At 41.9% G+C, this 25,255-nt stretch overlaps 1 protein-coding gene across 1 annotated transcript in view; it reads right to left on the reverse strand.

Annotated features, from left to right (window-relative positions):
* The window catches only part of psmf1 (proteasome inhibitor subunit 1), a 63,803-nt gene that overhangs the window by 21,149 nt on the left and 17,399 nt on the right, over positions 1 to 25,255 (reverse strand). Inside the window, exon 5 of the mRNA XM_059981010.1 lies at positions 4,967 to 5,020. Within this exon, the coding sequence (XP_059836993.1) occupies positions 4,967 to 5,020 (54 nt within the window). The remainder of the gene's footprint in view (positions 1 to 4,966; positions 5,021 to 25,255) is intronic.

Below are 25,255 nucleotides of genomic sequence, written 5' to 3' on the forward strand. Positions count from 1 at the left end.
CTGCCTGGTTCGGAGATTGCACCATCTCAGATCGCAAGACCCTGCAGTGGATAGTGAGGTCAGCTGAGAAGATCATTGGGGTCTCTCTTCTCGCCATTACAGACATTTATACTACACGCTGCATCTGGGAAAAGGCACCGAAACATTCGGGCTCTCACTATCAGACTATGTCACAGTTTCTTCCCCCAAGCCATCAGATTCCTCAATACCCAGAGTCTGGACTGACACCAACCTACTGCCCTCTACTGTGCCTACAATCTTGTTTATTATTTATTGTAATGCCTGCACTGTTTTATGCCACCCTGGGTAGGTCTGTAGTCTAGAGTAGTTTTCTCTGTGTTGTTTTTACATAGTTCAGTGTAATTTTTGTATTGTTTCATGTAGCACCATGGTCCTAAAAAACGTTGTCTTGTTTTTACTGTGTACTGTACCAACAGCTATGGTTGAAACAACAATAAAAAGTGACTTGACTTGACTAGAATCAGACACTGGGACTGCACGGTAGCGTAATGGTCAGCACAATACTTTACAGTGCAGGCGACCCAGGTTCAATTCTCACCACTGCTTGTAAGGAGTTTATATGTTCTCCTGTGACGATGTGGGTTTCCACCAGATGTTCAGGTTTCCTCCAACAGTCCAAAGACATACTGGTTGGTAGGTCAATTAGTCACTGTAAATTGTCCCGTGATTAGGCTAGGATTAAAAAGTGGGCGGTGTGTCTCGTAGAGTTGGAAAAGCCTATATCATGCTATATGTCAATAAATAAAAATAAACATTGTGAAACCATTGAACAGAATCAGCAGGTTACAGGGTCCCTAGAAATCTTGGCACAGAAGCCCCAGTTCTGGTTACATTTTTTGACTGAAGCACCTATAAAAGTCCTTGGGATATTTTATCATATTAAATTTGCTGTGTGGAACAAACTACACACACAAAATGCTGGAGGAACTCAGCAAGCCAAGAAGCATCTATGGAAAAGAGTCCAGTCAATGTTTAGGGCTGAGACCCTTCAGTTGCTTGGATATCCAGCATCTACAGATTTTCTCTTGTTTGTGTGTGGAACAAACTGTTGTCTGATGTAAAAAAACAATTGATGCTGGATATCTGAGGATATCACAAGAAGAGCTGATATACTCGGCAGGTTGAGAAGAATCCAAAGTAGGTGAAATTGGGTTAAGTTTCAGCTCCATTGTCCTTTCATTGGAAATAGGAAAACAGAATGCTGGAAAAACCCAGCAAGCCAGGCAATGTCTACAGGGAGAAGCAGAGGCAGCTGACAACAGGGAACATTAGTCCCTAAGACTCAGGACTGAACTCTAAGATTTTGTGCTGAAACATCACAAAAACATCAAAAAACATCTCCCCCATTGCAGATGCTGTTTGACCCATTCCTCCGCCAGCAATGTGTATTTGCTCTGAGTTCAGCAATTTCTGATAACCAGCCTTTTCAACTTTACAACAAAACTGGTCAGTTCTGACAAAAGGTCCCTTCAGCCATTTGGTTCTTAAAACCAACCAACACAACCCTAATCACGCATCCATTCGTTATATACCATGTCATATGATGTGGGCGATCATAATCAACACAAGACCATGATTGAATTTGGCAATGTTTTTCGACAGAAGTGGTTAGCCCAGGGGTGGGCAAACTTTTTGACTTGTGAGCCACAAAGGGTTCTAAAATTTGACAGGGGGGCCGGACCAGGAGCAGATGGACGGAGTGTTTTGGTAATACACCTCATAAGAGAAAATAAAATACCATGGGATATGTAGAAAACATGTGCTTTAATTTCAATTGAAAATGAACAAATGCATTACAACAAAATATCTGTCTTTGAAGTCCCATGGTATTTAGCTATTTATTGAAATGACTTTTAAAACACTGAAAATTAAATGAATAAAACACAGCTTTTTTTAATAGTAGTTATTATTTTAAAGCACTGAAAATTCTGTTATCCTTCAAGATATTATCATCATCACTCTCCTCCTGACTGTCTTTATTTCAAAAACGGTAGGAGATGCAGGTCTATTTGTCCTGCTCCTTCTTATTCAATTGTCCTCTGTGCCAAAACTCAACAACGACCAGCACAAGGACAGAACAGGGACAGCGCGCCAGTATGCGGAGCGCATTATTTGATCTGGAGTGCATTTTTTATTTTGAGAACGTACGTGCACCTGCGCACTACTCATGTCCATCACTTAACAGAAATGACATGTAACATGTAAGGCTTATTGAAAAAAATATTTTCAAATGCATTTTCTACATAACACAATGAAGAAACTTATTTTTAATTTCAGTGGGAACAGTGTTGTTGGTCTCCCTTTTTAGCCAGCGCATCAAAGTCTGGATTTAGTTTTGTTGTGGCGATTCTCAGGATGGATCTGAGGTGTTGGTCAGTTAACTTGGATCTGTGGCTGGCTTTGTTGATGTTCATGATGCTGAACGCCTGTTCACACAAATAGGTCGAGCCGAACAAAGAGTAAAGCGCAAATGTGGAGTAATACGCTGCACCTCAAAGGTCAATGTATATAGAGTGCGTCATCTATTGGGAAAACGCCAGAATTGCAGGGAAAAAACGTTAACAAGGTTTATTAAAATAATTTCATCAAGTTCTGCGGGCCGGATTAAAAAGCTTAACGGGCCGCATATGGCCCCCGGGCCGTAGTTTGCCCATGCCTGGGTTAGCCATTGCTGCCTTCTGGGCAGTGTATTTACAAGATGGGTGACCCCCTCCCCCCAGCCATTATCAATACTCTTCAGAGATTGTCTGCTTGGTGTTAGTGGTCGCGTAATCAGGATTTGTGATCTGCACCAGCTGCTCATATGATCATCCACCACCTGCTCCCATGGCTTCACATGACCCTGATCGGTGGGGAGGAAGGGGGAAGAGGGGGGTCTAAGCTGGTGCTACATCTTAGCCAAGGGTAACCTGCAGGCTAGCAGAACGAAGAGTGATTTGGGTTGTGCCTTACAACTCCTTTGGTAGAGACGCATCTCTCTCCACCCCACCACTAATCACTGCTAGCTTCATTACCTTGCACTAAAATAGGCCTTTTTTGTTCTAAGGCAACACGAGTGAATCTGCAGATGCTGGAAATAAATTAAAAAACACGAAATGCTGGCAGAACTCAGCAGGCCAGACAGCATCCCAGCTCTATTTTATCCCTCCCCCCACTTCTTATCCCCCCTCAACCATCCCATGTTACTTCACTCCTGATGAAGGGTTTCGGCCTGAAACGTCATTATTACCTCCCATAGATGCTGTCTGGCCTGCTGAGTTCTGCCAGCATTTCGTGTTTTTTTTTACTTTTTTGTTCTAATTGTGTTCGCTCTGTTAAAAATATTGTGCTTAATTTTGAACTGTATCAGATCAATTGTGAATGTACCAAGTGCGTGTGCAGCTGACTAACAGCAAGGTGAATCAAACTGGGCCTCCTACATCTCTTTCCATGTTGGTTTGCCAGTGTGCATTTTGTCTTGGCAGGTTTGGTTCATCTCTTTTGTACTGTAGGCCAGCATGAACAGTGACTAACATGAATCAGGAAGTATGCTTAATGTGACTGCTCCATAATCAGTTTGCTCTGTTTGTACGTAACCAATTCATGCTTAACTCTTTTGTAAATATTGCTTAACTGATGTTCTGTGCCAGCGATGTCATGTTAAGGTTTCCATTGCACCTGTGCATACATGTACTTATGCAAATGACAATAAACTCTGCTTTGACTTGAAACTTTAACTCTTTCTCTTTCCATAAATGCTTCACGGCCCACTGCATACTTACATCTTCTGTTCTGTTATGTTCATTTTAGCACTGAGTTTCATAAAAATGATTTGCGGTGAATTCTCTGTAACAATGGAGGCTGTACAATAAAAGGTCACAAACACCTGTGGAAGCTCCATGTTACTTCAGGTGATACAGAGAACAGACACGCTTTATTACAACACTGAAAGTTAAACACTGACACCCTACAGATCGATGTATGAAGCTCAGTGCTGTAGTGAGGACTTTGACAAGAACCTGCTTTTACAGATTAAATGAAAACCTAAGTAACATAAATCTGAAATAAACACCAAAATGATGTGAACCCCTCAGGATAAGGCAACACACTGGATTCCTGTACTTTCACCACTTCTGAAGGTCAATGACCTGAAATATCTCCATAGGTTCTGCCGGACTTTCAGAGTATTCCCCACACAGACTGTTGCTGAAGGTTCTATGTGTCCAATAGTTGATCACATCTTCACAGTATTGTAATGATTGGCATCAAAAGCACGAGGCTGGTAAAAACTGACTAAAGCTAGAGGAAGTGTGGGAGGGGAGGTGAGGGTAGTGTGGGGGTGGGGCCGAGGCCAAGTGTGGGAGGGAGGAGCTGAGCATGGGGTGGGGGGAGGAGGGGGAGAGGGTGAGAGTGGAAGGGAGAGTGAGAGAGGGTGCAGTGGAGGTGGTGGGAGGAATGGACTTTTGAAGGTAATAATTGATAGGTGGTCACATGTATGTAGAGGTGTCTATAGTCAGGTAGTCGTACCTCAGGGATGGGTTGTTATTTCTGAACTTATATAGCATTTCTAACTAATCAAATTGCATAAGCTACTTCACCAGAGAACAAGCAGATAAAATTGCTTCGGGATATAATGGCACAAGTGTTTGGGGGGGGGGGGGGGAGAGTTGGGGGTGGAGTTGTAGATGGTGGTAGAGGAGTTTGACCATAATATAAAGCAGTAAAGGGACAGAGCCTCCAATGTTAGTCTGATCAAACTTTAAACATTTGTAACACAAATCTCAAGGTGAATTCAATCAGTTTGAGTTATTAATGAGTTTCTTAAGTTTCTATATTATATTTGGCTCTAGAGACCCCTACTGTCAAAAACACATTTGCACAGGACCAGCACAAATTTTCCAACCAATCCTGAAACTGTTGTTTTGTGTTTTAACATTAAGAGGAAGAACAGGATATAAACCCCTACCTAAATGGATCGAGATCATCTCCTCCTGTTGCAAATGGTGCCATAGGGTTAGACCTGGAGATTGGGAGGGGTGGGTGGTGGAGAGAAAAAGACATTAGTTATCTTTGCAGAAGATCAAAGTAACACAGAACTTCAACAGTGTCAGCATCGGTGGATTTCTGAAATGATGGGGTGGCCCTGTTCTTTCAAAAGCACCAAACCCAGATTAATAGTGAGTCATCCAAATGGCCCTCACCAGTGCATGGAGTTTATAAGCCATCAGAGTGATTGATGAAAGCTTTGAAACCATTAGAAATAGGAGCAGAACTGCACGTTTCAACCCATTGAGTCTGCTCTGCCATTCCATCATGGCTGATTTGTCATTCCTCTCAACCCCATTCTCCCACCTTCTACCCCGTTAACCTCTGACTTGTTTAATCAAGAACCTATCGATGTGTTGGCACGTGGCCAAGTAGTTAAGGCGTTGGTCTAGTGATCTGAAGGTCGCTAGTTCGAACCTCAGCTAAGGCAGCATGTTGCGTCCTTGAGCAAGGCTCTTAACCACACATTGCTCTGCGACGACACTGGTGCCAAGCTGTATCGGCCCTTGCCCTTCCCTTGGACAACATTGGTGGCGTGGAGAGGGGAGACTTGCAGCATGAGCAACTGCCGGTCTCCCATACAACCCCACTCAGGCCTGCGCAAGGCGCAAATCCATGGTCTCTCAAGACTAACGGATGCCTATATATCAACGTGTACTTTAAATATACCCAATGACTTGACCTCCATAGTTGTCTATGGCAATGAATTCTACAGATTCACCACCCTCTGGCTAAAGAAATGCCTCCTCATCTCTGTTCTAAAGGGACTGGTATTCTGAGGTTGAACCCTCTGGTTCTAGACTCACCCACTATAGGAAACATCCTCTCTAAATCCACTCTATTTAGGCCGTTGAATATTCAGTAATTTTCAATGTGATCTTCCCTTATTCTTCTAAACTTATGGCCCATTAAATTTTCGTTCCCATTCGAACTGCTCTGGACCCTCTCCAATGCCAGCATATCCTTTCTTAGATAACGGGCACAAAAATGCTCACAATACTGAAGTGCGGTCTGATGAATGACTTATAAAAGCCTCAGCATTACATCCTTGTAATCTCTGAGCATTATCACAAGGTGGCAAAGACTGGCAAACTCTTGTATCCTACCACCTCCACAGACCTCGATTACAGACATGGATTCAGATCAGGGAAACCTGCAGAATTCACACCATCGGTTAATAAATGTTTCACTCGCAGTTGTTCTGATGCCTCCTTGGCTATGGATTCCTCCTTCTACCCTCAGGAAACCCTCACTTTAAAATACTTACTCATTTATTTAGAGACACAGCATGGAACAGATCATTCCAGCCCAACGAGTTGCACCACCCAGCAACCCTAACCCAATCACAGGACAATTTACAATGACCAGTCAACCTACTAACTGGCATGTCTGGACTGTGGGGGAAACCCACATGGTTCACATTTAACAGGACCCTCTACCTGTTGCAACCATTAACCCAACATACCAGGCTCCACCTTTCATTTTAAAATACTCATTCATCAAAGTCAAAGTAAATTTATTATCAGAGTACGTATATGTTGCTATATAGCACTTCAAGATTAATTTTCTCGCAAGAAAATACAGAAATACAAGAAACCCTTTTTTAAAAACTGGGTATCACTAGAGACGCGGCTCGTTAGTCCCTCGCTAACAGCCACTGGACTGGACTGTGAGAAAACCACCTTTCTCAGACTCCGTATGTCTAGGATAGATATGATTTGGGTCCTGCCAAAGCCCCAAGATTGGGGTGACTTGCCCCCCCGAACCCCCATTTGTGTGAATGCTGTGTCACTTACTGCTCCCACGCAATTGCCCGGCAGCAAGAAATAATAGACCGTGTTACACAATTATAAAGGAAGTATATTAATGTTAACTTAACCAAACATCCAGAAAAGAAAGAAAATAAGTAAAATGTCCCATCATAATTAAACAGTCAAACGTGCACATAAACTGCAGTCCATCTTGAAGTTGTCTTTAACTCACGCAGGACCCTTGGTCTACGTGAAAACACACACGACATTCCCAGCGTCGCTAGAAATCCATCTCGAACAAACGGGCTCTCACATGGAGTATCGGCCCTTTCTCCTTGAAGCTATTTGTCTGCACAAAGCACCTGGTGCAACAGGGACAGCATGCTCAGCTATCTACCTTCCTGTACTCTCCCAGCTGCCCCCAAAAAGACCTCGACCCACACAGCGTCCATCAACAAAAACCTCTCCACCCAGCGTTCACTAGAACCTTCTTCTAATTCCATCATGCTAACTGGCTGACACAACATGGCAGAGTTGAGCAACAAAGCCCCTTATCTTAGCTCAAACCCCAAAACGCTGAAAGCAGAACAGATGGCTCTTACAGAACAGCAAAAATGAAATAGCTACAGCATAGCAGTAAAAATCTTAACCAGGGCACTACATACAATAGAATTTATGAAACTCTATACAAAGTCTGACAAACAACCAGTCTGCAAAAGAGGGCAAAATGTGCAAATAATTAAGAAAATAACACTGAGAACATGAGTTGTAAAGAGTGCTTGAAGGTGAGGGTTTGGTGTGTTACGGAGCTTGGAATTCAATCCCAGCAACGTACTATAAGGAGTCTCTGTACGTCCTTCCCGTTGAATGCATGAATTTTCTTTGGTACCTCTGGTTTACTCCCACAGTCCAAAGAGGTATCAGTAGGTTAATTAGTAATTGTAAGTTGTCCCATGATTAGTTAGGGTTAATCAGGTTTGTCAAAGGTTGTTAGAACGACATGGCTTGAAGGGCTAACGCTGCACTTTATTGCCAAATAAATACGTTTCAGGCTGAGACCCTTCACCAGGGCTTTCTGGTGCCACCTGTAAGGAGTTTGAACGTTCCTCCCCATGAATACATGTGTTTGTTCTGGGTGTTCTGGTTTCCTCCCAAGTTCCAAAGACATACCGATTAGTAGGCTACATGGTCATTGTAAGTTGCCCTGTGGTTAGGCTAGGGTTAATCAGGTGTGCTTCTGGGTGATGAGGCTCATTGGGCTGAGTGGGCCTGTTCCACACTGTACCTCTAAATAAATAATGTGGCCTTGATCCTCTACTGGATGACCCTGTTTGAAAATAATCTCCCATCCCCTTTACTAAAATGTGTATTCAATTTTGTTGACTTCTTTCATCAGCCTCTGTTCAGAGAATGATTGCTAACATTTGAACCACAGTTGCCTGTCAGAAACGTGTTTCAAATTGCTAACAGCATTAGTGCCCTCACCCCATCTCCAACCACACACGCTGAAATTCTACAACTGATCTTCTGCAGATTGCTGCTAACAGGTGGATACTAACATAGACAAAGAGGTATCAGGCTGGGCACCAGAAAGAAAAGAATAAAAGAGCAGGAATCTCTCAATGATGCAGAATGTGGCACTGCTACCTGAGCTCCGGGCACAGATTTCAGGGGAGATTAAAACTTACTCGTATTGGTGAACAAATTGTAGAAACATGGCTCCAGGACAACATCCATGCACCAATCTCCAAGACATGCACCCACTCAGGAATGTTTTTATCTTATTTTGTGACAGTATGTACTACGGTAACTGTATGTGCCTTGTGCTGTGTTACAGTATTTAATGTGTTTTGCACCATGGCCCCAGAGGAACACAGTTTTGCTTAGCTGTATACGTGTGTATGGCTAAATGACAATTACACTTGAACATGAACATGTATGGGGTGGGGAAGGGGAGAAATCAGTTTTCAGGGCCTGACAGCGGACATCTTTAAAAACAGAGGAGAAAAGAGCAGATTTTACCACAAGGTCATTGTATCCTGTGAAGTGCTGATGGTTGATTCAAGATTGTTTTATGCCATTTCCAGTACACAAGTGTAAAGGAGAATGAAATAATTGCTATTCCAGATCTGATCCAGCACAAAAAAAAAACCACAATAAGATAAAGAACACAATAATAAAAAACAAAATTAATATAAATACATAAGATAGCTTATATACATAGATTGATTGTATGTCTATAAAGTGACGCAATGCACAAAAGGGGGGAAAAGACCTGCAGGATTGTGAGGAATAAACGAGAGGTGGGTTTAATTAGAACTTTCAAGAAGCCAGCACACACATGAAAGACTGACTGCCTTATTTCTGTGCTGATTACACAGAGATTATTCTCTAGTGCAGTCAGTGTATGATTGCCCAGAGAGATAAATGACAATGCCTTTTTTTATGATTACTTTACACGTCAACAGCATCATTGAGGGGCGCTAAAAGAGTAAAATAGATTGACTATCACCCAGTACACGTCCTTAGGCTGCCTAATATACACTTGCCCACCATCCGAGTAAGTGCAGGAGAGTAATCGTCTGTTTCAGTTTCAGTGACAGCGAGATGATAATCTGCTGAGAATGTTATTCACATCTGACATTTTCAGCCATCTTAAACGCAAACATCTTTACAGCTTCAAAGCAAAATGATTTAAGCTATTTAAGACGTTAAATTAGAAGGTTGCTGATGAGTACAGTACCAATCTGGTATAAAACAAGACTTGTAATCTGTAAAAACTGGCAATTCGAACATATCTATGTACTACTTCTCTCCAAAGCCTTTAATTATCGCATCAAATTTTTAAAGAAAGGATCAGCACTCTTAGAAATTCAAAATATTTTGAAGTGTTTTAACGGAGTGAAGAACGAGAAGCTACTTTGATTAGCAGGAGAGATGGCAATGAGATGACTGCCAATGAAGATGGGGGTTGTGGAGAATTTACTTTAATGGACATTGTTAAATTGGAAAAAGTACATTTCTGTTGATCTGTTGAAGTTGTTTAAGACATTGGTGAGGCCTAATTTGGAGCACCGTGTAGTTCTCATCACTTACCTACAGGAAAGATATCAATAAGATTGAAAGAGTAGAGAGGCAGTTTACAAAGAAGTTGCCAGGATTTGAGGATCTGGGTTATTGGGAAAGGTTGATTAGGTCTTTATCCTCTGGGGTTTAAGGAAATGAGGGGAGATTTGTTAGAGATATACAAAATTATGAGAGGTATAGATAGGGTAAATACAAGCCGTCTTCTGCTACTGAGGTTGGGTGAGACTAGAACATGTTAAGAAGGATGAAAAGTAAAATATTTGAAGAGAACATGATGAGGACACTTCACTCAGAGGGTGATGAGAGTGTGGAACAAACTACCAGCAATAAGATGCGGATGTGGGGTCAATTTCAACATTTAAGTTTCAATAGATATATGGATGGTAGGAGCATAGAGGGCTTTGGTCCAGGTGGAACGAGCAGAATAATAGTTCAGCACAGACTTGATCGGCCAAAGGGCCTGTTGCTGTGCGGTAGTGCTCTATGACTCTATACTTGAACCAGATTTAATTCTAGCTTTTGAAAGGTGGCTGGATACATTCATTCAGCTACAAGAGATGGACAGTGGGATAAAGTTTCTTCCCATATCCCAAACATGGGCAGGTTGACTATTGCAAATGACTTGGAAAAGAACAAGGAGGTAAAAATTAGACAAGTTGTACAGTAAATGGCAAAAGACTTTTCCTTATCATCAACGAATGCACCTGTTCTTATAACTTGTGATCATCACAAGTAGAACCTTAGGACTGAAGATTTCACACATCCATTACACACAGAAAAATGTCAAATCCAATTTTCAGTCTATGCTTATCATACACAGGAAAGCTTCATGAATCTAATGAAAGATCAGTACTGACCAGAAGCAAAGGAAAGAAATAACCAGGGAGGAACAGACTGATAGGATTGCTGAGAGCTAGTATAGTATCAGTGGGCCAAATAGCCTCCTCCTATGTCACAGTAAGGCATGAGATGTAATAGGAAAGTGAATCTGAAAAATGTACTCTGGTTTTAATAATTAAATATTGATAACAATGACCGTGGATAAATTGACACATTTTTGACATATTTTCTAAATGAATAAATTGAAAGTTCAAAGTGAATGTATTATCAAAGTACATACTGTACATGTCACCATATACTACCTTGAGATTCCTTTCTTACAGGCATTCACAGTAAAGAGATACAACAGAATTTAAGAAAAATTATAAATAATAAAGGCAAACAAGCAATATACAAAAGACAAATGCAATGATAAAAGTAAATAATAATAGATAAATTTATTCCATTAAAAAAATCTCTTCCCAAAGTTTAAAAGACTGCAACTATATAAAAATTCATTAAAGTGCTGCGAAGTATTTAATTTTCACAGAAATTTAACTGTAAGCAGCTTTTAAACACAATGGGGAAAATCAAAGACTCTCTCACCCCCATTGTGTAGAAGACCCTTTCATTTCATTCTGCTTGCAGAGAAAAAGAAAATAATGAGGCTTTTTCAAAGGACATTTCGTGGTTAGTCAAGATTTGTGAAATGGAAATATGTGAAATCAAATTTATTAAGTTTTAAAAAAAGGAAGATGTTCTATATTAAAAAAAAAGGAGACAAAATAGGCACTACATTAGCCGCCTGTTATGCAGTATAGCCTGAAGGTTTTTTGTTTCAATGGCGGTGGGTATAATTGCAGGTAGTTCCCCACTACTTGCATTCAGCTGTTTTTAAACACTTCATCAATTCCAAAACTGTATTTAAACCAAGTTAAATAACTCACTAATGTAGTGTAGGTTTATTCTATATGATTGCACAGACATACATAACTTGAACACAGTCACACAGCTGAGCACACCAGGGAAACCAGCCTTCCCTCCATGAACTCTGTCTATACTTCTCACTACCTCAGTAAAACAACCAATATTAAAGACCTGGCTCACCCAAGACATTTTCTCTTCTGCCCTCCCCCAGCGGACAGAAGATACAAAAGAATCAGAAATCAATATCGAGTGTTCCCAGGGCTGTTTCCTCCATCATGACTCTGGGTCATATAATGCTGCTACAGTGCCAGCAATCACCAACTGGGTCCAATTCTCGCAGCCGTCTGCATGTTCTCCCTATGACCATGTGGATTTCCCCCCCAATGCTCCTGTTTCCTCCCACATTCCAAACTCATACAAGCTAGGGTTAGAAAATCAAGGGCATGTTATGTTGGAGGGAGAAGCATAATGGTAATTGTGCGCTGCCTCCAGCACATCTCTGACTGCATTGGCTGTTGATGAAAATGATGCATTTCACTGTACTGCAATATACATGTGACAAATACAGCTAATGTTGTTCACCATGGGTGAGGGGAGATTCAACAGCAGAGAGAAGGCAGGGTAATAGTCAGGAAACTTCACAGTGTCTGGACTCAATATTGAGGATTCCCAGAGATACTTCCTCCACCTCTTATTCCTACTGTCTCTAGTGGTCTGTCTGTAAGACATGATACTATTTGATTGCTCTCAGGTCGAACAACCAAAAGACCCAACCACTAACCACAGCCTCCGCTTACTCTTGCCCACACTGCACCAGAGTGTGGGGATTCTGAATCGAGCTCTATAGCCACACGAAGACCCAGCAATAGACAACCCCTCAGAACATTATACTCTAACTGAGTGATCACACTAACTACTAGTACCGCTGTCATAATGAAGGCACTAGTCCCCAGAAGTTTGTGTGGCAAACTGCATGATCAATTGGGTGCAACTTTCCTGTGTCCAGATTTGGGTGGTCTGTCTGTCTTCATTCTTTGTGCTGTGGTACAGTGGCCATTTGAAATTTAACCACATTAATACGTCTGAACTCACACAGATTAGAATTAGTCAGATTTTCTCTACCAAAGGACATCAATAAACCAATATTTTTAAAAACAATCTTTTTTTGGCAGTCAGCATTATTAAAGACTGGTCTCTCTTCCACTCATCTGAGATATTTATCAGGAGTATTGCACATGCAGGGCCATTAGAACTGTCAAGGGTCCCTTCCATCCATCCCACAGTCTCTTTAATCCTCTACCAGGAGGTAGAGGATTAAAGAGCAGGAGGTACCATAGCATTAGGACAAGAACTCTCCAAAAGGAAAATGACTTCTTCCCCCAGGCCTTGAGATGACTGAACTCCCTGCCACCACCCAGGTCTCACCACATATCAAGCATCAGTTGTGCTAAATTGTTTACTTTTAACGTGTTGTAAATGCACATTATCTTGGGGTATACAGTACTGCGAAAAAGCCTTAGGCACATATACAGACCTAAGGTGCCTAAAAGACTTTTGCACAGTACTGTATTTGTCAACGTGGAGCAGAGGGAGAACTTGTAAATCTGGCTGGAGCAAAGGACTTTGGGAATGGTGAGGGTGTAGTGCCACCAGTGTGGGACAGATGGCAGAGATGGAGTGCCAGGGTTGGGGGAGGAGGCTGGCATGGATGTAGATACACCCAGCACTGTCACATCAGTCAAGGTCATTTGATTCCAAACAATTGGCTTATTGATCATTACAGAATGTCTCTCTCCCTTCCTATTTTCCCAACCATGGTTCCCCTCTCCCTGCCCTCCTCCCACTTTTACCCCACAACAGAGACCCATATTGAAATCAGGTTTATCATCACTCACATGTCATGAAATTAGTTTTTTTTGTGACAGCAGTACAGTGCAATACATAAAATTAGTAGGGTGCAAAAGATTTAGGTCATATATGTGACTACATATATGTGCCTATGACTTTTGCACAGGAATGTAGCAAGTTTATTATTCATTAATTTATTTGTGGTACTATTACTTTACGTGCTGAGGTGTGTGGTGCCCCATGGTCCAGAGGAGCATTGTTTTGTTTGGCGAAGTTAGGTCTCTGGATTACTAGGCAACAAGTGCTAGAGGAATTCAGCAGGTCAGAAAGCATCTATGGAAAACAATAAACAGTCAATGTTTCGGGCTGAGATTACTAACCCAGCATCCTAACTTGAGTGCCACTGCTGTACACATGTGAACACGAAGGAAAGCTTGGAGTTTGAATGAATGCAGCTCTTGGATCCATGGGCTTTCTCAAGGCATCTTGGTCTGTGTGAGTGGGTGGGTGGAACGACAAAGGGGTTTGTTTTGTAGTAGTTGTTATTGTTGCTGCTTGTGTTGTTCTGTGGAATAATGCAGGCACTGCAATGGGCGATGATGACACCTGTGATCCGCTTCTAGCACGTCCTTGGGTATGCTGGTTGCTAATGCAAATGATGCACCTCACTGTATGTTTCAATACACGTGATAAATAAATCAGTCTGAATCTGCAAGGATTGATAAAATTCTGAAGCATGGTTACTGCAATAGTAGCCCCCCCCCAGGTGAGGTTTGCCCTAGACTGGGAGACCACTTCACTCCACCCACCACAAAAAGCAGAGTATACTAGTGGCCACCCATTTAAATTCAACTTCCCATTCCCATTCCAACATATTAGACCTTGGCCTCCTCTATTGTAATGATGAGGTCTCTCTCAGGTTAGAGGACCAACACCTCATATTCTGTGGGGGTAGGTAGTCTTCAACACGATGGCATGAATATCAATTTCTCTACTTCTTGTAATATCTTCCCTTCTCTTTTTGCATTCTCCATTCTGATTCCCTTCTCTTCCTCCTCAGCCGCCCATCATCTCTTTGGTACCCCTCCTCCTTCCCTTTCTCCAATTATCCACTCTCCTTTCCTACCTCCTACCACCTTCTTTAACCCTATACCTTTTCCACCCATCACCTTCCTGCTTCTTACTTCATCTCCCCTCCCCCACCCTTCCCCCTCACCTGCTCTCACCTATCACCTGCCTGTGTGTATTCCTTCCTCTCCCCCACCTTATTCTGGCTTCTATCCCCTTGCTTTCCAGTCCTGATGAAGGGTCTCAGCTCAAAATGTTGACTGTTTATTCCTCTCCATAGATGGAACCTGACTTGCTGAGTTCCTGCAGCATTTTGTGTGTTGCTCAAGATTTCTGCCACCAGAAAAATCTCACTTTCTCTCCAAGTACTCCAGTGTGCACCCAACATATGCAAACCATCGACAATGCATTGATCCCAGTTGAGGAATTCTTATTTACCAAAAGCTGTTTTATATTTACTCGAAAGGGGAGACAATAATTCATCCAAAAGATTTCATTTGGTTCTGTGAGAGAATGAGTCTTGACCTCAGGTCCCAAGGGTGGGAATTGAATCTGAAGCTTCCTACCTGAGAGTGCCAACACTGACACACCCTCAGTCATCTTCTCTCAGCTTCCATTTGGAGAATTTATGGAGCTTGTACAAAAGGAACCTTTGAAGGTAGCTTAATACCTAAGTCATAAGATACAAAATTGCTTAATGTCTTTTTCAGTACACAAGTGTTAAGGAGATAAAATAATTGTTACTCCAATGCAGCACAAAAATAAACACAATAAAAATACAATAATAATAAAGAACAATAAATACATAAGACAGCTTACATACATAGACTGATTTTATGTACATAAAGTGACGCTAAGCACTGGAATGTCTGTACATAAAGTGACTGACGCAGAATTGAAAATGAGGGTTCAGAAGAACTGTAGAAAGCACGGCTTAAAACATCACACTCCAAAACAAATTTAAATAAAGATGCTGGCGATAATTTTCAAGTCACAGCCCGAGGCCAGCTGTGTGTACAATTCATCACAGCAAAGGCCACCCGCTAAACACACTTGAGTTTACTCAATGAATCTAATTAATTAGGTCTATACATAAACTTACTTTTATTAAACAGCAGAGGCTGAATTGCTCGAAAAATGTTATAGAAGCCCATTAAACAGAAATCAATTCAGCGAAGCATGGTCTGTGGAATTTAAATCACATCAATGCCAATAAAAATGAAAACTGGTTTGTTTAATCTCCATACATTTGATTTAAACTCTGAAAAAATACAATTTGCTACCATCCACAAGAATTACACGCTCCCATTAAACTGCCAGCAGCAGGCTCACTAAACCACAGATTAGATCAGACATTAAGCTGCTGGAAAATAACTTGCAAGTTGAGCTATGGTGCTCATTGGTGGCCATCACCGTATGAATGTTTAACAGAATAGTTTGTGCATGGCGGCTCACAAAGTTCTTCAAATTTACTGGGTGTGATAGAAGTGCACTCTGATACATCAACAAGTGTCCCTTCAATCCAACGTCAGGCGATCAAGCAACAGACACCATTAAGCCTCAGCCTTCAACCAGCATTAGACTTTATAACATAGAAATCTACAGCACATTATAAGCATTTCAGCCCACAATTTTGTGTCAACCATGGAACCTCCCCTAGAAACTGCCCAGATTTACCCTACCACATAGCCCTCTATTTTTCTAAGCTCCATGCACCCCTCTGAGTCTCTTAAAAGGCGCTTTTGTATCTGCCTCTACTACCGTCACTGGCAGTGCATACCACACACCCACCACTCAGAACTTACTCCTGACATGCCCCCTGTACCTACTTCCAAGCACCTTAAAACTATGCCCCCTCGTGTTAGTCATTTCAGCCCTGGGAAAGGACTCTCAATCAATGCCTCTCGTCGTCTCATACACCTCTACCAGGTCACCTCTCATCCTCCGACTCTCCAAGGAGAACAGGCCAAGTTCACTCAATCTATTCTCATAAGGCATGCTCTCCAATCCAAGCAACATCCTTGTAAATCTCCTCTGCACTTTTTGTATAGTATTTACGTCCTTCATGTAGCGAGCTGACCAGAACTGAACACAGTTGGCTCACAGCTCTTGAACTCAATCCCACAGTTGATGAATGCCAACACACCATATGCCTTCTTAATAATATTGTCAACCTGCGCAGCAGCTTTGAGTGTCATATGGACATGGACCTCAAGATCTCTCTGATCCTCCACAGTGCCAAGAGTCTTACCATTAATTCAATATTCTGTCTTCAAATTTGACCAACCAAAATGAACCACTTCACAATTAACTGGGTTGAACTCCATCTGCCACTTTTCAGCCCAGTTCTGCATCCTATCGATGTCTCGCTGCATCCTCTGACAACCCTCCAGACTATCCACAACACCCCCAGGCCTTTGTGTCATCAGCAAACTTACTAACCCACCCTTCTGCTTCTTCATCCACGTCATTTATCCCTGTGGAACATCACTGGTCACCGACCTCCATGCAGAATATAAACTATCTATAACCACCCTTTGCCTTCTGTGGACAGTCAATCTGGATCCACAAAGCAAGGTTTCCCTGGATCCCATGCCTCTGAATGATCCTTGTATGGAGAACTTATCAAATGCCTTAGTGAAATCCATATACACTACATCCACTACTCTACCTTCATTCAGCACCAGCACACTTCTTTCTGCCTCCAGTTCAGGTTTGTTCAAAGTTCAAAGTCAATTCATTATCAAAGTTTGTATATGTCACCATATACTACCCTGAGATTCATTTTCCTGCAGGCATTTGTAGGAAAGTAAAGAAATACAATAGAATTTACGAATAACTATTCACAACCAATGTGCAAAAGACAATAATAAAAAAAAATAGAGAGAACATGAGTCATATAGCCCTTGAAAGTGAGTGTCTTTGTTGTGGAATCAGTTCAGAGTTGAAGTAAATAAAATTATCCACACTAGTTTAGGAGCTTCAAACATATATTCGCCTCTATTAAACTGAATTGACCACATTACTGTCTATAATCACTCTTTAGAATTTGTGTGTATTACCATTCTATTATAATTCAGATTAATTTATTTATCAGACATACATTGAAGCTTACAGTGAAATGTATTGTTTGCATTAACAACCAATACAATTTAAGGATATGCTGGGGGTAATCCCCAGGTGTCGTTACACCTTCTGGCGCCAACACAGCACGTCCACATCAGAACAACATGAACAAAAACAAAAACTGCAAAACAAACTACTCTCCTCGAACCCACCCACTCCCTCAAAGTCAAAGCAAATTTATCAAACTATGTATGTTACCAGTAAGATGGCAGCCCGCTTGATCGCAGCTGTTTCTATGGGGCCAACCAAAGGTGTTATTGTCTTTTTTATGCATATGATAGCAAGACTCTGCTGGACATTAAGAACTTAAAAGTACAGCAGATCTACCCCAACAGCGAGTTGCTCATTGGTGGAGAAACTGAATGAGTGGATCATGCTTCTGTCTCCGTCAGGAGTCCACGCAGGTGGTACGCAGCCTAACAGTGAGTGATCGCCCCAGTCACAAGACCCTGTTTGGACATTGTTAACGTGGAATGCTGCAAATCCAATTCACTGATTTATTGGCAAATGTGGCGGTGCGCTCCACTGGAGCCAGTGTGATGTGGCGTCTTGGACTAATTTTTTTTATGTGACTATTTTACTGAAAACTTACATGTGCTTGCTGTATTATATGTGCCTTGTGTGTGTGACTATTGGTATTGTGTTTTGCACCTTGGCCCTGGAGTAATGCTGTTTCATTTGGTTGTATTTATGGGTATTCATCTGTGGTTGAATGACAAACTTGAACTTGAATTTGAGGTTTATTTTCTTGCAGGCACTTACAGGAAAATAAGTAATAATATAGAATTTATGAAAAACTACACACAAAATAGAACAGAGTGATCTAGGAATAATGGTGCATAGTTCCCTGAAGGTGGAATCTCATGTGGATAGGGTGGTGAAGAAAGCTTTTGGTATGTTGGCCTTTATAAATCAGAGCATTGAGTATAGGAGTTGGGATGTAATGTTGAAATTGTACAAGGCATTGCTAAGGCCGAATTTGGAGTATTGTGTACAGTACAGGAGGGTTATGGGCTGAGTGCGGGTCAGTGGAATTAGGTGACAGTAAGCATTCGGCACGGACTAGAAGGGCCGAGATGGCCTGTTTCTGTGCTGTAATTGTTATATGGTTTATATGGTTCTACAAATCTGACAAACAACCAACAAGCAAAACACACACCCAACCACCAGCCCCAGGCCTCTAAACACAGGACACACCATCTCCAGAGCTCCAGTCCTTGGCCCCAGACTCACATGCATTAACTTTTTATTTATACTTCGCAACTTTGAATGCAATGAAGCGTTCACAGCAAGCTGTCAAACACACAGCAAAATTACACTGACTGAAAGAGAGATATATTGGTTAGAATAATTCTGCCACTTGCTGGATCATGTTCTTTGGTCTTTGCATTAATCAGTAGATAGTTAAATGCTCAGGTCAGCTGAAAGACGGCACCTTCACTGGAATAGTGAACTCGCAATAGATGCTCACATTTCTGGATTGGGTCTGACATGTTGCTCTGAATTTCCAGCATCTGCAGAATCTTATGTTTAAAACTGGTCATTGATGAAGGGACTTGACCAAAAACATTGACTGTTTAGTTCTTTCCAAACATACTGCCCGTCCTGCTGAGTTCCTCCAGCATTTTGTATGTGTTGCTCTGCAGAATCTCGTGTTTACCTCATTATTTATGGGTTATTGCCCTATTTATTAGGTAATTTATAGTAATACTTGCACTGTCCCGCTGTTACAGAGCAACAAATTTCACGGCGTGCAAGTCAGTGATTAAAAAAAACTTGCTTCCAATTGTGGAATGTTTAAATCATTCATGATTGGAAACCAACACAGGCTGCGCCACCCCATGGTAGACACAGGCCATTACAGCCAAATTGCAATCCTAATTCCAACAATGCAGGCTGCAATGCACACTCTGGAATTTACTGCAGTAGTCAGAAGGTGACATTAAGTTGCCTCCAAGTGATCATAAAGGAAATGAAAAACAGAAAGAGACAGATTAATTAATTACATAAATGTGATAATTAACAAGCTAAAAAATCACTGGATTTTTGCATGAGGCTCTCTTTTGGTCAGGGCTGACCTTGGATGTTACATCCCAGATGTCTACATGATACTCAAGTCAGGACAGTACAATATGGAGAGCAAAGCTATTACCCAAGCAGCAGGTTCTCCCTTTCCACATGGCTGAAGAATCCAAAGCAACAGCCAAGACCGGTTAGTTTTTCCCGTAATTTGGTGAAGTTAAATCTGGGGTGGCACGGTTTGAAGGGACAGAAGGGCCTATTCCGCCCTGTATCTCCAAATAAATAATAAATACCAATGGAGTGTCTCAGCCCATAACATCAACTGTTTATTTCTCTCCAGAGATGCTGCCTGACCTGAGTTGCTCCAGCACGCTCTTTCTCTCCCATGTGCAGAACCTCTTGTGGTTGCATTCTATTTAGTTGTATCATTCTATTCAGATACCAGCCATTTAACAGCTCGTTCTCTTAAAAAGCACATAGTAAAATATACTCACAATAGAAATTTGAGCACCAGATGCCTGTTCTGCCAGAGGTGTAAGAGTCACACTCAATGGGATTAGTTACAATGGTCAGGATGGAGACTGTGGCCTGACTCTTCACTATTCTTGGTGTGGCTGTAATGAAACCCAATTTCCCTTGGGATCAATAAAGTATGTCTGTCTGTCTGAAGAACCTGCTTAAGTGCTGTATTATTCCATGACTATGTCTCATACCTCATCCCACCCTTCTCCTCACTGACATTTCTTCTGTTCAGCCCATACAACACATCTTGTACTTAAATTGTAGAAAAACAAGGTGGTGGTGAAGGCAAGTTTAATGTACATGCAAATACAGCCACCCGAAATAGCATTCCTCTGGGGCCAAGGTGCAAAGACAATACCAACAACTACATGTAGCACATATAATTATGGTAGACGAAGGGGAGTCCAGGACAAAGATAGGGAGAAATTACTTTAGTTAGAGGGTGGTAAATCTGTGGAATTTGTTGCCACAGGCAGCTATGGAGGCCAAGTCATTGGGTACATTTAAGGCAGAGATAGGTAAGTTTCTTGATTAGCCAGGGAATCAAAGGGTATTGGAGAAGGCAGGGGAGTGGGATTACTAGAAGAATTGAATCAGCCCATGACTGAATGGTGGAGCAGACTCGATAGGCCAAATGGCCGACTTCTGTTTCAATATCTTATGGTCTTAAGAACTTTGCCTAGAAATGCTCCATCTTTCAGTAAAGAACATTTGTCTATCAAAACACTTGTTCTGCAGTATATCCAGGATGACATCAATGGCAGACATTCTTTGACCTGCTATTTTTCCAGTTAAACCCCAAGAATTGACCTGGAGTTTTCCTGAAGACACTAATTCACCCAGAACTGGCAGCTCAATCTGGTACTCAGTAGATCACCTTACCTACCATAAGGCACAGGAGCAGAAATAGGCCATTTGTCCCATCAAGTCTGCTCTGCCATTTCATCATGACTTATCCATTTTTCCTCTTAGCCACAATCTCTTGCCTTTTGCCCTGTATCACCTCATGCTGGACAATCAAGAACCTATTCTGCCTTAAATATACTTAAAGACTGTGGCAATGAATTCCAGTTTCACCACTCTCAGGCTAAAGAAGTTCTTCCTCATCTCTGTTCTAAAATGATTCCGCTCTATTCTGAGGCGGGATCCTTTGGTCTTAGACTCTCCCACTGTAGGAAATGTCCTCTCCACATCCTCTCTATCAAGGCCCTTCACCATTCACTAGGTTTCAATTAGGTCACCCCAACATTTTTCTGAATTCTTGCGAATACAGACCCAGAGCCATCAAACGCTCTTCAGAAAACAAGCCAATCAATCTTGGGCACACGAGTGAATCTGCAGATGCTGGAAATAAATAAAAACACAAAATGCTGGCAGAACTCGGCCCGAAACGTCGTCACTACCTCCTCCCATAGGTGCTGTCTGGCCTGCTGAGTTCTGTCAGCATTTTGTGTTTTTACCAATCAATCTTGGAATCATTTTTGTGAACCTCCTCTCCAGTTTCAGTACATCTTTTCTCAGATAAGGGGCCCAAAACTGCTCACTATACTCCGTTAGGTCTCACCAGTGCTTTGTAAAATCTCAACATTACATCCTTGTTTTTTAATATTCTAGTCCTCTTGAAAGGGACCAATATCCTTGCGGGCAGGTTTGCTAGAGATGTTGGGAGTGGTTTAAAATAATATGGCTGGAGATGGGAACCAGTATGATAGAGCTGAGGATGAGCCAGCCGGTTTACAAGTGGGTGATGTAACATGCAATATGAATGTAAGGTAGGACAAGCCAATGAATGGGTACAACTGCAGACAAAGCAAGGAGTAAGTTGAACCACAGAGGCAAAATTCGTAAGGGCAAAGAATGCTGGGCTGAAGGTGCTATATTTAAATGCACGTAGCATTCAGAATAAGGTTGACGAACTCGTGGTGCAATTAGAGATTGGTCAGTATGTGGGCATCACTGAGTCGTGGCTGAAAGAATGTCATAGATGGGAGTTTAATATCAAAGGATATATGTTGTATTGAAAGGACAGGCAAGAAGGCATAGATAGTGTGGCTCTATTGGTAAAAGAAATTATACCTTTAAAAAGAACATAGAAACCTACAGCACATTACAGACCCTTCGGCCACAATATTGTGCCGACCTTGTTACCTACTCTAGAAACTGCCTAGAATTTCCCTAGTGCATAGCCCTCCATTTTTCTGAGCTCCATGTACCTGTCCAGGAGTCTCTTAAAAGACCCTGTAGTATCCATTTCCATCACCATCACCAGCAGTACATTCCACACACTCACCACTCTCTGCGTAATAAACTTACCCCTGACATCTCCTCTGTAACTACTCCCCAGCACCTTAAACCTGTGCCCTCTTGTGGCAGCCATTTCAGCCCTGGGAAAAAGCCTCTGACTGTCCACACAATCAATGCCTCTCGTCATCTTATACACCTCTATCAGGTCACCTCTCATCCTCCATCGCTCCAAGGAGGAAAGGCTGAGTTCACTCAACCTGTTTTCATAAGGCATGCTCCCCAATCCAGGCAACATCCTTGTAAATCTCCTCTGCACCCTTTCTATGGTTTCCACATCCTTCCTGCAGTGAGGCGATCAGAACTGAGCACAATACTCCAAGTAGGGTCTGACTAGGGTCCTATATAGCTGCAACATTACCTCTTGGCTCCTAAATTCAATTCCATGATTGATGAAGGCCAATACACCATATGCCTTCTTAACCACACAGTCAACCTGCGCAGTTGCTTTGAGTGTCCTATGGACTCGGACCCCAAGATCCCTCTGATCCTCCATACTGCCAAGAGTCTTACCATTAACATTATATTCTGCCGTCATATTTGACCTACCAAAATGAACCACTTCACACTTATCTGGGTTGAACTGCATCTGCCACTTCTCAGCCCAAGTTTGCATCCTATCGATGTCCCACTGTAACCTCTGACAGCCCTCCACACTATCCACAACACACCCAACCTTTGTGTCATCAGCAAACTTACTAACCCATCCCTCCACTTCCTCTGGGTGTTGTGTAATTACCAGGGAGCTTAACAAAAAGAAATCCCTAGGAGGTAGTGATCATAACATGATTGAATTCATACTGTAATTTGAGAGGGAGAAGCACAAGTCATATGTATCAGAACTGCAATGGAATAATGGGAATTGCAGAGACATGAGAGAGGTGCTTGACCAGGTGGATTGGATGGGGATACTGGTGGGGATGATGGCAGAACAGAGGTAGCTGAAGTTTCTGGGAATAGTTTCACAAGGTGCAAGATAGATATGACCCACAGAGGTAGTTCTCAAATGGCAGAGGTAGGGAGCCGTGGCTGACAAGGGAAGTAAAGGAATGCAAAAAAGCCGAGGAAAGAGCATATAAGGTAGCAAAAGTGAGTAGGAAGTTGGATGATTAGGAAGCTTTCAAAATCCAACAGAAAGCAACTAAAAAGCTATAAGAAGGGAAAAGATGAAATATGAGGGCAAAATGACTGATAAAATAAAACAGGATTCTAAAGGTTTTTTTGTTATATAAAGAATAAAAGGGAGGTGAGAGTTGATATTGGACTACTGGAAAATGAAGTTGGTGTAGTAGTGATAGGGGACAAAGAAGTGGCAGATGACTTAATAAGAACATTGCTTCAGCTTTGACTGTGGAAGACACTAGCAATGCACCAGAGGTCTATGAGTGTCAGGGAGGAGTGAGTGCCATTGCTATTACAAAGGAAAAAGTGCTAGGCAAGGTGGACAAATCACCTACATCCTGAAAGAGGTTGCTGAAGAGATAATGGATGCATTGGTCATGATCTTTCAAGAATCACTTGACTCTGGCATGATCCTGGAGGAATGGAAAATTGCAAATGTCACTCCAGTCTTTAAGAAGGGAGGAAGACAAAAGAGAGGAAATTATAGGCCAGTTAGCCTAACCTCAGTGGTTGGCAATGTGTTGGAATCTATTATTCACGATAAGGTTTCGAGGTACTTGGAGACTAATGATAAGTCAAAGTCAGCATGGTTTCTGTGAAAGGAAATCTTTCATGACAAATTTGTTAGTGTTCTTCGAGGAAGTAACAAGCAGGGTATACAAAGGAGAGGCAGTGGATGTCATTTACTTCAATTTTCAGAAGTTCTTTGTTAAGGTGCCACACATGAGGCTGCTTAACAAGATAAAATCCTATGGCATTAAAGGAAATATACTGACAAGGGCAGAGGAATGGCTGACAGGCAGGATGCAGCGAGTGGGAATAAAGGGGGCCTTTTCAGTTGGCTGCCAGTGACTAGCGGTGTTCCTTAGGGGTCAGTATTGGGACCGCTAATTTTCACATTGTTTGTCAATGATTTGGGCATTGGAATTGATGGCTTTGTGGCAAAATTTGCAGATAATATGAAGGTAGGTGGAGAAGTAAGTAGTGCTGAGGAAGCAATGCAATTGCAGCAAGACTTACACAAATTGGAAGAATGGGCAAAAAAGTGGCAGATGAAATACAGTTGGGAAATGTATGATAATGCATTTTGGTGAAAGGTACAATAGTGCAGACTATTATCTAAATGGGGAGAAGGTTCAAACATCAGATGTGCAGAGGGACTTAGGAGTCCTTGTGCAAGACTCCCAGAAGGTTAGTACACAGGTTGAATCTGTGGTAAAGAAGACAAATGCAATATTGGCATTTATTTTAAAGGAAATACAAGGAGATAATGCTGAAGTTTTTAAGACTCTTGTCAGGCTGCACTTGGGGTATTGTTAACAGTCTTGGACACCTTATATCAAAAAGGATGTGTTGTCATTGGAGAGAGTCCAGAGGAGGATAACGAGGATGATTTTGGGAATGAAGGGGTAACATATGAGGAAAATTTGGCAGGTTTGGTCCTGTTTTCACTGGAATTTATTAGAACGTGTGAGGATCTCACTGAAACTTACCAAATGTTGAAAGGACCAGATAAGGTGGATGTGGAGAGATGTTTCAGTGGTAGAGGTATCCAGAACTAGAGGACACAGCCTCAAAATTGAGGGGTGACTTTTTAGAACAAAAGTAAGGAGAAA

Source organism: Hypanus sabinus, chromosome 9 (genome assembly GCF_030144855.1).
Source record: "Hypanus sabinus isolate sHypSab1 chromosome 9, sHypSab1.hap1, whole genome shotgun sequence".
Taxonomy (NCBI): domain Eukaryota; kingdom Metazoa; phylum Chordata; class Chondrichthyes; order Myliobatiformes; family Dasyatidae; genus Hypanus; species Hypanus sabinus.